The sequence below is a fragment of the Sciurus carolinensis genome, chromosome 5, assembly GCF_902686445.1.
Source record: "Sciurus carolinensis chromosome 5, mSciCar1.2, whole genome shotgun sequence".
Taxonomy (NCBI): Eukaryota; Metazoa; Chordata; class Mammalia; order Rodentia; family Sciuridae; genus Sciurus; species Sciurus carolinensis.
Window position 1 is genome coordinate 3,774,379 of NC_062217.1, and position 13,152 is coordinate 3,787,530.

General features: G+C 49.2%; 1 protein-coding gene across 4 annotated transcripts in view; it reads right to left on the reverse strand.

Moving 5' to 3' along the window:
- The window catches only part of Myo16 (myosin XVI), a 606,187-nt gene that overhangs the window by 231,738 nt on the left and 361,297 nt on the right, over positions 1-13,152 (reverse strand). For all 4 annotated transcript variants that reach the window (XM_047554578.1, XM_047554580.1, XM_047554577.1 and 1 more), the window contains exons 13-15: positions 11,674-11,801; positions 8,013-8,118; positions 1,388-1,505 (exon numbers count right to left, since the gene is read on the reverse strand). In XM_047554578.1, coding sequence (XP_047410534.1) covers positions 1,388-1,505; positions 8,013-8,118; positions 11,674-11,801 — 352 coding nt within the window. The remainder of the gene's footprint in view (positions 1-1,387; positions 1,506-8,012; positions 8,119-11,673; positions 11,802-13,152) is intronic.

Below are 13,152 nucleotides of genomic sequence, written 5' to 3' on the forward strand. Positions count from 1 at the left end.
CTTCAGACCCGAAAAGGCCTCTTCTTTCTCTCGTGAGCACATTATTTACCAGATTTCACTGGGCAGAAATTTGATCTTCACCTTCTCTTTCTGAAATCAGGCTCTTCTTTTCTTTAGATAATAGTCAAAACTAACCTTTCTGGTAGAGGATGTAAGATGACTAGGAAAAACTAAATGCAACTGAGTTCTGTAAAAAAATCATTTATAATTAGTGAATGTTTGTGTCCTGGAAGCTCCTATAAAGCCCCTCCAAGATTAGGAATTCCACTTGATTATATTTGTATTAATTTGCATGATTGGAAGAAGGTAAGATTCCAAGTGAAGTATAAATTAGTTGAAAAAAATTTTTTTCCAGCATTGGAGATTAAACCCACAGGCACTTTGTCACCAAGATACATCCCCAGTCCTTTCTTTCTTCCTTCCTTCCTTCCTTCCTTTCTTCCTTCCATCCATCCATTTTAAGACAGAGTCTCCCTAAGTCACTCAGGTGGGCCTCCTTGCAATCCTCCTGCCTCAGCCTCTAGTTGCTGGGATTTCCGGAATGCACGACCACTCCTGGCAAACTAGTTGAATTTTAAATGAGAAGTTTTCATAAAATACAATGATTATTTAAATCAAACAAGAGACTGGTTCTGTTTTAAGTTTTGCTGGGTGATTATTTTAATGTTTGGATTTGTTTTAATTCAATCTTTCTAAAAATACAGCTTTGATTTTATTCGAGATAGAGTTTGCTGTGTGTTCTGTGAAGAAATCACATAAAATCGTGATTTATGTAAGTTGAGTATTTGAGTTCCCTTCTCCATTCAGCAAGTATGATTCAGTCAGCTCTCTTCAGTTTGGCTCTACACTAATGATCTTGAAAAGGCTAACCTTGCACATGAGAATATCCCCATCTCAGGACCTGCCCTCCCGGGCTTCACGTGCTTCCCCAGCCCCCAGCGCCTGAGTCTCCATCTAGTCCTAAGGCACTGGAACTTTGCAGAGTGTGGCGGGAGGTTTTTAACACATCTGTGATGAACACGGATGCTCTCTCCTCCGTGATGTTTATAGATGGCTTCCCTCCACTGTGTACCTACTTAGAATGTGACAGAAAGTAGCTGGGCACCGTGGCACATGCCTGTGATCCCAGCAACTGGGGAGGCTGAGGCTGGAGGATTCCAAGTTCAAGGTCAGTATGGGTAACTAAGCAGGACCCTGTCACAAAATAAAAAAAAAAAAAAGGACTGGGGGTGCAACCCAATGATAAAGCACCCCTGGGTTCAATACCAAGTTCTGCAAAAAAGAGAAAAAAAAAAAGACTGTAACAGAAGGTGACCATTTGTGTCCAAGGTCCCGCAGGCTCTGCCTTCCCCTGGGCACAGGAGGCCTCCGCTAGCTGTCCACTTACCTCCAGTCATGTGCTTCTTCCTCTCGCAGAACTGAAGCTCAGAGTACTTGATGAAGCAACTGGACAGATTGTTGAGTGTCGTCCTGGCATGTCCAAAGGCTTCCAAGATGCACGTGACCTGCAGCAGGAGGACGAGAGGTCACTCATCTATTCAGAGTTTAAAAATGAGAGGGGGGAGTTAAGTCAGCAAGGAGGCAGGACTGCTCCACCATCCGAAAGACCCTACGCTTCCAACACAAGGGGAATGCTTTACAGCTACCCTTTCTACTCAAATGCAAACTATTAGTGTGTGATGCTTCCGATTGTGGCCACTGCTGATAAAATGACACAGACGGAATGTCCACACCTGTGTGGAGAAAATCATACACACACACACACACACACACACACACACACACACTTGAAGGTCATTCAGAATTTTACACTTGGCCACTAGAGAGTGTTTGAGGCCCTGGAGGGGAGGGAAGAGAATCCTGGTAAACCCGAGTTGGAACTTACTTTTAAATAATGTACTCACAGGAACGCCGGCACAGTTTTCTTAACTGTCCACATGGGAGCCTCCCCCTACTGCAGCTGTGCCCCTTTCCAACCGCTTTCTCCCACAGAACCAGGAACATAGCAGCATTGGGGCGAGGCTGTTGCTTTGTGTACCTGTGATGGCCACTGTGCCAAGCCCTTCTCCAGAAAGTGACCATCTGGAAGCCCAGGCCACGGGAGGCAGTTACCCAGCCTGCCACAAGAGGGCGCACGGCCACGCCCCGCTGCTGCACAGGGCAACGGTCTGTCCCCTGTCATTTCTGGTGAAGGTATTTTTAAACTTTACTATGAAGTTTTTAAAAAATTCTTTGAATCTACTTTTTAATTTTCTAACATCTGCTGTACTGAGGTGTTTTATTTCTCCCAGAAGTATACTACATTTGAAAGACCATAAAACCACACTTCCATGCTAACCACAAAAGTGCCAAAAGCTGTGGTAATGGTGAATGCGGTCTGTTGGACCATCTGCTTCTGAAGTTTGCAGCTTTCCAGCTCAGCATATTAAATCCTTAAAAACCCATGACCGGGTGTGCACAGAGTAACTGGATTTCAAAGAAGTAATTTGATAACAAGTGATAGAAATGTTTTCCAAAAAAAGTTGAATTTGTACCTATTAGGCTCTTAATTTTTGCCTTTTTTTTTAAAAATAAAAGCTAAATGTTAACAGTATAGCTATATTTAGAGAGAGTGAAATTAATATTATAATAATATCACATTATTGGGGCTGGGGTTGTGGCTCAGTGGTAGAGCACTTGCCTCATGTATGAGACTCTGGGTTTGATCCTCGGCACCACATAAAATTAAATAGAGATCAAAAAATAATAATGATATCATATTATAAAGATTTATAATATTGACTACATAATTGTATAAAAGAAACAAAAATAGGAAGAGGCTTTAAAAACGTTTGACTTTGAGTTATTTTGGCTTGGTGACGATGAAGTGGTGTTTTCATATTTCTGTGAAGGAGCATCGTAGCTCATTAGCAGGTGCCCAGCAGGGACCCGGGCGATGGTAGATGGAGTGATTGGGGAGGCCTCCCATCCGCTCAGGCGGCCACAGCTGTGTGCCCTTGGGCAAGTCCCTTAACCCCGCGCCTCCTCCTTTCTCTGACACATGAATGACTCCCTCCTCGGGTGGCTGCTGGTGTCCTATGTGACGCACCTGCCTCATGGCATCTGGCACAGAGTGACCGTTAGGCAAAGACAGGGATTCGTTTTGTTACCGACTTAAACAATCGCAGGCGCGGTTTCTTCTGAGCTTACTACGCAGCTGGCGGTGCCCTAAAGTGAGGTTCGTGTGCCCGTAATGTTGCCCTTAGCCTCACAGCCGGTGCCTCTGATTCACCAACGGGGACACAGTAGCCTTCTCCAGGACCAGGGCTGCGTCGTGCACCCGGGTCTGACCCCGGCAGGCTCCCAGGACTGCCCGCCTAGCTGTGCAGTGTACAGCTGCCACTGCTGCAGTGACACTGGAGACGTGCCACACAGGAACCCGGGTCCCTGGAGTCGGGGAGCAAGCCTGAGCACTCACGTGGTGCTCTTCCCCTGTGCCTGCTGGCCTGCAGCCCAAGGTTTAAACACTAAGGCGCCGAGGAAGCCAGACTGGTTTCCATACTTAATTAGCCCCTGACCAAGAAGTGGCACTAAATAAATACCTGAAGAGCTGCACCAAGAAAAAACTAGCATTTGTACCACCGCTTGCCTTTGACTTTTAAACAAAATGATGAGAAATAGCATCTTAAAAAATGTAAGTGAAGGGAAGTAAATACACAGATGTCCATGTTTAAGGATTCAAATCTTATTGGCCTGGCTTTTCCCAGTTTATATTGCTTGGTATCAACTTCAATAGTCACATCATAATAGTTACATCCTATTGTGGTAGCAACTTCTTTTATTTTCTGTGAGTAGAAATCCAAGGCCTCCTACAACCAAGGGGAGCCAAGGGCCACACTCTGCATTGCTCAATAAGTGCTCTTTAAAGTGATTTGAATGGAATGGAAGGTTTCTTACAGTTGAAACTCATTTGGGCTGGAATTGGCCAGAAGTTGCAGGCAGTTTCCAAAACATGCCTTTTCTGGTTCAATCTTTCTAATGGGATGGAAAATCCCTGGCTTCTGAGGTTTAAGAACAAACACAGTGGCCAGGAACCAGTAGCCCTGCTCAGCTTATCTGAGCGGATCTGAAACTGTGCAGGGGACAAGAGCACCACACGTGGCCTCGGGTTCCGTCCCACGCGGGGAACGGGGCGAGCCCGCAGCACTGTGAAGGCAGAACACAACCTGCCTGGGCTTCTGACTGGGCAACCGCAGTCTGAGGCTGAAATGCAGAAATCGCCACGTGGTCCTTGAAACCGAATACGTGACTTGCATGCAACTGGCAAACCCACGTCTGGACCCCAGGGCCAGACCCTCCCTCACCTGCAGTCACCCCTGCAGCTTCCCGCCCTCCGCCCTCCCTTCTCATGGCACTGGGCCATGAGCGTGACCCCTGTCCAGGGCAGCTTGCTCCCAACCCCTTCCTGTTGGTCTTCTGTCCCTGCCCTCCGCTGAGACCATCGTCCTGCGTGGGAGCCTGGGGAAGCCATGGAGGAACTTCCGTCCAGGCTTCTACTTCTCTACCTTTCTTTTCCTTCATCTTCTCTGCCAGCTGCAGGTCAAGATAACCCACTGCCTCTCCCCTTATCCACCCTGGGTTCGGGCTCCGCTGCTGCTCTCCCTGCACAGCTTCGCTGGGAGCAGGAGTCCTGTGTGCGGTGGCCAGCCCCACCGTCCGTCCTGAGCGGCCCCAGGGCCCAGGCTGCTGACGGCAGGCCAGGAACTCTCCTGGCTCCGTCCACCTCCTTCCGGGTTCACCTAATGAACGCTCCTCAACTGAGCGTGCTCCGGATCTCAACCGCCTGGGAAACGTGGCCAGCTGTCGGGGGAGCTCTTTCTACTCGTCTCATTAGTCAGGATTCTCTTCCCTGCTGGAAGCACCGCCCACTTCCCCAGTGCACTTAATTTCATGAACCCTTGTAATGCTATAAAGATTCAGTGTGCCCCCGGATCTATCAGGCACTTGAATGTGATCCCCGGACACATCCTCGGATGCTTCGTAAAAACTGTGGCTGAATGATTTCTATGAACCTCTTCGCTGAATGACATTCATGTGGTTGAGAATTAAAGGGAAACAAAATACCATGGCTGATGCATAGTGTAAGCTGTGCGCAGACCTGGAGGCTGGCTTTCTGTGAGGATAGAAATCATTACTTGTGACATCTTCCATGTGTCATAAGGAATGAGTGAAATAAACTAGTGAATTAGAGGCAGTTTCCCTTGGAATTTGCATTGACATTATAGCTCTGACCCCCAGAGGCTGGTTTGGAAGAACCATGCCTATCTCGGCTCAAGGAGAGCAGCTCAGATGTCTTCCCCTGAGCTGGCGGCAAAGCCCCTATACACCAGACACCCCACAGGGCAGTCCAGAACATTCTCAGCCGGCACGCTCTCAAATCATTGTCTTGCTGCACGGCTGATTTAGGCTATGATTTAGAGCCAATTAAGTCAGTTAGGATGCCTCCATTGGTTAACCTGTGTTCATCTTATACCCTGCTGATTATTCACACTCTGACATTTCAGTATCAGTAATCAGCATATTAAGATATCTGAATGAAGAAAACGGATTACACCATTCTTCCCAAGTTGACTCCAAATGTTAATTTTGAACTGTGTTGTGGAATGATGTGACCCTCAATGCGGTGTGAGCTCAATAAATGGTCATATATTCTTTTTTATTTCTGGTACCAAGGATTGAACCCAGGGGTATTTAACCACCGAGCCACATGCTCAGTCTGCTCAGGAACTCACTGAGTTGTTGAGGCTGGCTTTGAACCTTGTGATCCTCCTGCCTCAGCCTCCTGAGTCACTGGGATTACAGGCCTAGGCCACAATGCTTGACTAAATTAAAGTCACTCATGAGCACAGACGATACTCCATAAGTATGTTGCAGAACTGATTTAACATGCATTCTTAATGAGACAAATCTCTAGACTCAGACATGAGCTCGGGAACACGTTAGAGTAGATTTAAAATTTTAAGACTTAGAATTAAAAGTATGATATGTAATACCAACCCACTGATTAAACAAAGTCTCTCTAGTTTCTCAAGGAGGAATCAGATGCTATGAATTTTCAGAATATTCCTGAGTAAATGCTGCCACAGTGGAAATACCTGCCCGCGGTGCCAGGAGCGCAGGCGGGGGACGTGGAATGCACAGCGCCACAGTGCTCCACAGCAGCATGGTGCTCCACAGTGCCACGGTGCTCCAAGGCAGCGCGGTGCTCCAAGGCAGCGCGGTGCTCCACGGCGCCACGGTGCTCCAAGGCAGCATGGTACTCCAAGGTAGCACGGTGCTCCATGGTGCCACGGTGCTCCACAGCAGCACAGTGCTCCACAGCAGCTCAGTGCGTCAGGACTTTAACTTGACTTTAGACAGCTGCATTCGGGGGATGATCTCAAGTACTGTCCTACTGATCCCACTGACATACTTCTAGCAACAGCCCCTCTGGGGGTGCATGAAGGTGAGAACAGGACTCAACAGAGACGAGTCACGGTCTCTTCACCCTCAGTCTTTGCTACCGTCTGTTGTCTGTGCCAAAGTATTTCCTGCTTGGTCCTCACATTCACTGACTCACCTCTGACCCCGAGCCCCGCCCCATGGCGGGATAAGACTGCATTGCAGGATTCACTTGGTAGCTAACAGGCACTGGCTGGATGAGCCAGTGAAGGACTGGCTGGGTTTGGCTGTGTTCAGAGTGGCTTCCATGTAGGGCAAGGACAGGAACGTCACAGCCCGAGACTGAAGAAGAACCCAGCACTGTCAGGAAGAAGGCTGGGCTGTGCCTACTCAGGGGGCTTTGTGCACTGGCAACAGAATCACCCAGCGTGTTGAGAAAAGAAGTCACGCAATAGCTCACAGGCCAGCTCCCCTCCTCTGGCCGTGGCCTGTGAGTGGGCCTCAGGGCTGCCCTTCCGCGTGCAGTCATCCTGCCTAGTCCAGGACTTCCCCTGAGCCGGCGGGGCTCGCCTCTTCCCTGAGCCTTCTCTCTGGACCAGGGTCTTCTGCGACCTTCCACTCAGCTGAGGACAGTGCCTGGGCCCTGGCCGACCCAGCAGGCAGAGTGGTCCTGTCACCAAGAGTAGCTGCATGGACACACAGGGGAAGATGGTCAAGAGCCAGGGAGACAGGGCAACACTTACAGGCCATCCAATGAGAGACAATGGCGCCAACCCTGCAGTGACCTGAAGGACACTGGACAGGCTAGGGAGCTGGGACTGTCAGACACCGTGATTGTGCGAGAGGGAGAGAGAGGCTGGAGAAAGGGGGTGCTGGGTTTCTGGCTGTGTTACTGAGAGGACAACAGCTGCAGCTGTAGGGGAGCTGCTTCCTCCAACCTGCTGTGCCTGAAAAGCCCTGCCAGCAAAGCTTCCCGGACCTGAGCAGAAGCAGGAGACAGTCCGCGAGGAGCTCCCCTAGGGCCCTGGGCACAACCCGAGTTTCACTGTGGGACTGTCCAGCTTGGCCTGTGCTGCCGGCAGGTGCCCTGCTTCCTTCTGAAGTATCTTCCTTCGCAGATGCAGCAGTGGGGGAAGGGTGTCCAGTGCCGCTGACCCGGAGGCTGGCTTTGGGGTTGGTTTGTCCCGGCCGCCAGCGTCACTCGGGTTTCCTGTTGTCCATTCCTCCAGATGCCTTGAAACCTCATCCTCAGTGCTCGAGAATCCCCGCAGTAAGTCCCCTCCAGTCGGTCCCCCCAAAGTACCAAAGTGGCACTTTCTACAGGAGCAACAGTGAACTCTGATTCATCCCAAGTCCAACTATTCAGAGCAAATATAAAAGAGGATGTTCGAACGATTTTAAGTGCACTAAAAATAAATATTCACTTGGCCAACACTAGGTTGCCCCAGGGTTCAACCAGCTTTCTCTTCCTCTTTTCCTTCCCCAGTTTTTACCTCCTTTTGCCTATTGGGACGCCCTCTCTATTCCTGAGCCACCCCTGCCTTTCCTCAACGTACTCATGCCCACGTCCGCCAACCCAAGCAGCAACTTACGTGTTTAAATCTGGAGTCAAACGCAGCCCTGCTGGAGTCAGACCTGAAGGTCAGGTGCCGCATTATTTGATTGCTGGCCTCGGACTTGCCAGATCCTCGCTCCCCACTAAGAGAAAACAGGGAAAACAGTTCACTAGTTCAGAAAAGGCACTAAAACATTAGATAACCAGAGATGATTCCAGACCCGGAGGTGGCGAGGGGGACGTAAACAGGCTGATGACTCCTGGTATGATTTCGCTCTTCACTGGACACACTGGTCTTAAGCGTTTGGTGAACCAACACGGTGCCACGTGTGAATGGTGTCCCAGACGTACAGGCTACAGAGGGATGTGCCCTAACTTCTATCCCTGGCGTCTGCAGCAGGGAGGGGCACATCAGATTCGTCCCTGGCATTTTGAGTGACAGCGGTGAGAGCTGTCTAGATGGGAAGGGCATGTCTTCAGAGCCATAGTTGCTGGTCTGAGGAAGCCATTAAATCTTTCTACACCCCCAGGGGAAGTCGCCCATCCTCCCAGCATGCCTATTTTTCTCCTGGAAACAAACCTGAAGCTGCAGCTACTCAGGGGTATGAGGTCTTGGACCCTGGGCAGCAACCCTGGCCCTCAGAACACCCTAGAGGGAACCTTTCCAGGTTCCCTGACTCAAGGTGGTTCTGGGATTAGCATTCTCCTCTAATCCAGAGAGACTGTCATCGCCTAAGTTTGCAGTTCATGATGATAACACCGACTTCCCCCATACACCTCACTAGCTTACAGTATCTCTCCAAATAACAGCCACACCACATTCCTGACACTAAATGACATCAGGTCATCATGAAGTTCCTACACAGTAGTTACCAAAGCAGTCTGGTACTCAATGAAGCGATTTCTGACTCAAATAGAAAATTCATAAAAACAGGTAGCCACATACTTAATCACTGAGCCACATGCTTAGCACTTTTTTAAATTTTGAGACAGGGTCTCACTAAGTTATTAACGCTGGCCTTGAGTTTGCCATCCTCCTGCCTCAGTCTTCTGAGTTGCTGGGATTACAGGCATGTGTCGCCACACCCAGCTCACAAAGAAATTCAATGTCCTTTTACTAGAACATTTGCAGGCTTCTGCAAGGAAATTTTGATTCTAATGAAGTTGGTTAAAGGGCCTGTTATTGTTTAGATATGAGGTGCCCCCCAGGAGCTCCCATGTGAGACAATGCAAGAAAGTTCAGAGGTGAAATGATTGGGTAATGAGAGCCTTAACCTAGTAAGTGTGTTAATCCACTTGAATGAATTGGCTGGGTGGGAAGTGTAGGCAGGTGAGGCGTGGCTGGAGGAGGGGGCTGCAGGGTGTGCCTTGGGGCATGTATTCTGTCCCTGGCGAGCACAGTTCTCCCTCCCTGCTGCCTGATATCATGTCCTGGCTGCCTACCCCTCCACACCTCTGCATGATGCTCTGCTTCAGCTCAGACCAAGAGCAATGGGATGGGCATCTGTGAACTGAGACCTCTGAAACCGTGAGCCCCAAATAAAGTTTCCTCCCCTGTGTTGTTCCTGACAGGTCTTTTGGACACAGCAGCGAAATATCTGCCTAAAGCAGGGATCTTTGCCAGAAAAGTCCTCAGTTAAGTCCCAAATGGTTAGTGAGAGCGTCCACTCCTCTTGGCTGCAGCATCCCTTAACATTTTACTACTTGGACCACAAATTATCAACAGAATCAATATTAAAATAAAATTCAGAGGGAAAACTACAAATCTTCTGTTCTGGTGCTAAGTTCCAGGACACCTGTTCAGGAATATTCGAGTCTTGATCACCAGGATTTAAATGACCCTTGCAAATGCCACTTCTGGGACACAACGTGAGCCCAGCACAGGGTGTGTAAACTGCTTCTGCAACTGAATTGCACATGACAACCCCATCGGGTGGGGTGGAGAAGGTCTCTGCCCTGGTCAGAGGGATGGAGGAGGGGCAAAGCCGCAGGACGACACTCAGTTCTGAAAGAAGAGAGAAGGTCTGCAGTCAGAACTCCCGGTGCCCTCAGAGCTGGCTTCCGTTCTCCATGCTAGGGCGCGGTGAGGCTGTTTGGAAACTTGAAGGAAGAAACTGTTGACATGGCATTTTCAGTCTTAAGAAATGTCCCAAAGAGCACTGGTTCTGCAGCTTATCATCAAGTTTCCCAGGGGAAAATTCCATGAGCTAATAACACGGAGAGCTCAGGTTCGACACAGGGAGCCAGTCTTTCCACCGAAGGTGCTTGCTGGGCATCGTGGGCCGGGTCCTGGAACCCCAGAGGAGGGTGGTCCACCGGCTCCCCCTCGCCTCACCCTGAGCACACCTGGGACCCACGCTCTTCACGACTCATGAACAGCAGCTGAACGGTCTGCTCTAGAACTGAGTGGTCAGTGAGAATTTCAGCCACTCTGAGTCTTTGTGACCATCACTTTAGGGAAGACCAGTAGGGCTCCTGATGGTCCCCTTGGGAAGCAACAGGAGGCTGGGGTGCACTTTCTTCTGGCCATTCCAGGGGTTTAGCTCCATTCAGGCTCAGAAAAGCATCTGAGCTGGCACATTGTAAGTGCTCAGTAAATAGCAGCTGTTATTGTCAATGCTATTTTATACTCCCCACAATCGCATCAATTTATTTTCTAAGCAATTTTAAGATATGATTCCCTTTTCAAGAAAGACCAGGAAACCCAATAGCAAAGCAGACAAAAAAGAACTGCCTGATTCAGGGATGGGTAGAGGCCCCTCGCCTGTGTCTCTCATCCCTGAGTTCTTCCAAACACAGTGTGAAAACTGCCGCGAGCCATCTTGAAACCTGGAACACTAAAGTCGCAACACACTAATCAAACCCTCCAAGGGATTTTTGATGAAATTAATAATGTAAAATCAAATAAATAAATGCTGACTTAAAATTTTAAATAAGAACCTACCCAGGTTCCATCTTGACACTGTTTTTGCTTCATTTGAATTTGTGGGCTACTTTTTTGACACATCCAGTTTCCTGCCAACACCACTGCAGTTAGCGAGGCCAACCTGTGCACACTGACAGGTGTCTCCCTCTGGCACAGGCTGCCTAAAATATAATTCTCTGACGCAGAGCTTAGTAGTTAAATATTTCTTGAATCTCTCCATACATAAGCACAGTTCCCCCTACATCCTGTGGTAGTCCCCTTTACTTGAAGAAATTTTGCTCTAATGTAAACTTATGGGTTAAAATCACCATTACATACCAAATAAAAACCCACTTCTGGGAGTACTTCTTGGGGAAACATGAGCAGAGGTAAATAACCAGACGTGGGGACAAGAGCGCAGTCACTGTCAAAGAGACAAAGTTGCCTCGGGCAACAGGGCCTTCTGAGCATGGCTTGGGACACCAGCGTCAGCTTGCTTCCTCTGCATTTCTTAGGCTTGAAAGAAGAATCACTGTGGTTCTAAGTTTTAAATCTTCAAAATGAAATGAGTTCCAGGTTAAGTTTGTTGATATTGATCCCGCTGCACCTGGGGCCATTTCTAATAGAAAAGATGTTCCTCCCGTGTCACGAGTCAATTGTACTTACCACAATGACACACTGGACCACCAGCGTAGAGGAGGTAAATCAGTGCCAACCAGGAGTAAGGAGGACATTGTCCCCCCACCAAACTCACGGGGCACATCTGAGTGTGGGGCAGGCATGGTGGACTCACCTGAGAATGAAACACTGAGGCCTCCGTTCCCGGAACAGCTGGTGAAAGGCCCTCTCTGCACAGGAGAAGAGGTGGGGAGGCAGCGAGGGGCTGGGCCTCCCGGTGTGGCTCAGGTACAGCTGAGAGACCTGGAGACAGGACAGCAAAAAGGAAAATGCTGTTCAAGGTCTAGTACACCATGCAAGGTCTAGTATGCTGTGCAAGGTCCAGTACGCTGTGCAAGGTCCAGGACACTGTGCAAGGTCCAGGACACTGTGCAAGGTCCAGTATGCTGTGCAAGGTCCAGGACACTGTGCAAGGTCCAGGATGCTGTGCAAGGTCCAGTACAGTGTGCAAGGTCCAGGATGCTGTTCAAGGTCTACTACACTGTGCAAGGTCCAGTACACTGTGCAAGGTCCAGTACTCTGTTCAAGGTCCAGTACACTGTGCAAGGTTCAGGACGCTGTGCAAGGTTCAGGATGCTGTGCAAGGTCCAGTACACTGTGCAAGTTCTAGTACAGTGTGCAAGGTCCAGGATGCTGTTCAAGGTCTAGTACACTGTGCAAGGTCCAGGATGCTGTGCAAGGTCCAGTACAGTGTGCAAGGTCCAGGATGCTGTTCAAGGTCCAGGACACTGTGCAAGGTCCAGGATGCTGTGCAAGGTCCAGTACAGTGTGCAAGGTCCAGGATGCTGTTCAAGGTCTACTACACTGTGCAAGGTCCAGTACACTGTGCAAGGTCCAGTACTCTGTTCAAGGTCCAGTACACTGTGCAAGGTTCAGGACGCTGTGCAAGGTTCAGGATGCTGTGCAAGGTCCAGTACACTGTGCAAATTCTAGTACAGTGTGCAAGGTCCAGGATGCTGTTCAAGGTCTAGTACACTGTGCAAGGTCCAGGATGCTGTGTAAGGTCCAGGACGCTGTGCAAGGTCCAGGATGCTGTGCAAGGTCCAGGATGCTATGAAAGGTTCAGGATGCTGTGCAAGGTCCAGGACACTGAAAGGCCCAGGACACTGTGCAAGGTCCAGGATGTTGTACAAGGTCCAGGACACTGTGAAAGGCCCAGGACACTGTGCAAGGTCCAACATGCTGTGCAGGTGTAGGACGCTGTGCAGGTTCAAGGCCCCTTCCTCCACGGACATGATGACTGCTGTACTGTCTGCTGTAAAACTGAAGGGCTCTCTCCTTTGAAACCTCGTTTGGATCCACAAAACACTCATAAAGTTCCACCCTCTGTGCACATTTCAAGCCACCAGAGCAACAAAATAGAGCCTCCTATTTTATCCTTCATTTCTTGGTTCATGAGCTTTAAAATATTCTGCTCTCTGTAAGAACAGCCTACATAAATCCAGTTTAATAAAAACCCGTGAAGTAGACTGAAACCACAGTAATTCACATCACACGCACTCTCCCCTACGCTTAGCATTGGCAACGTAAGTGAGCAAGGCTTTGAACGTGCAGAATGAGACGCCAGTTGCACCTGAATCACACATGAATGTAC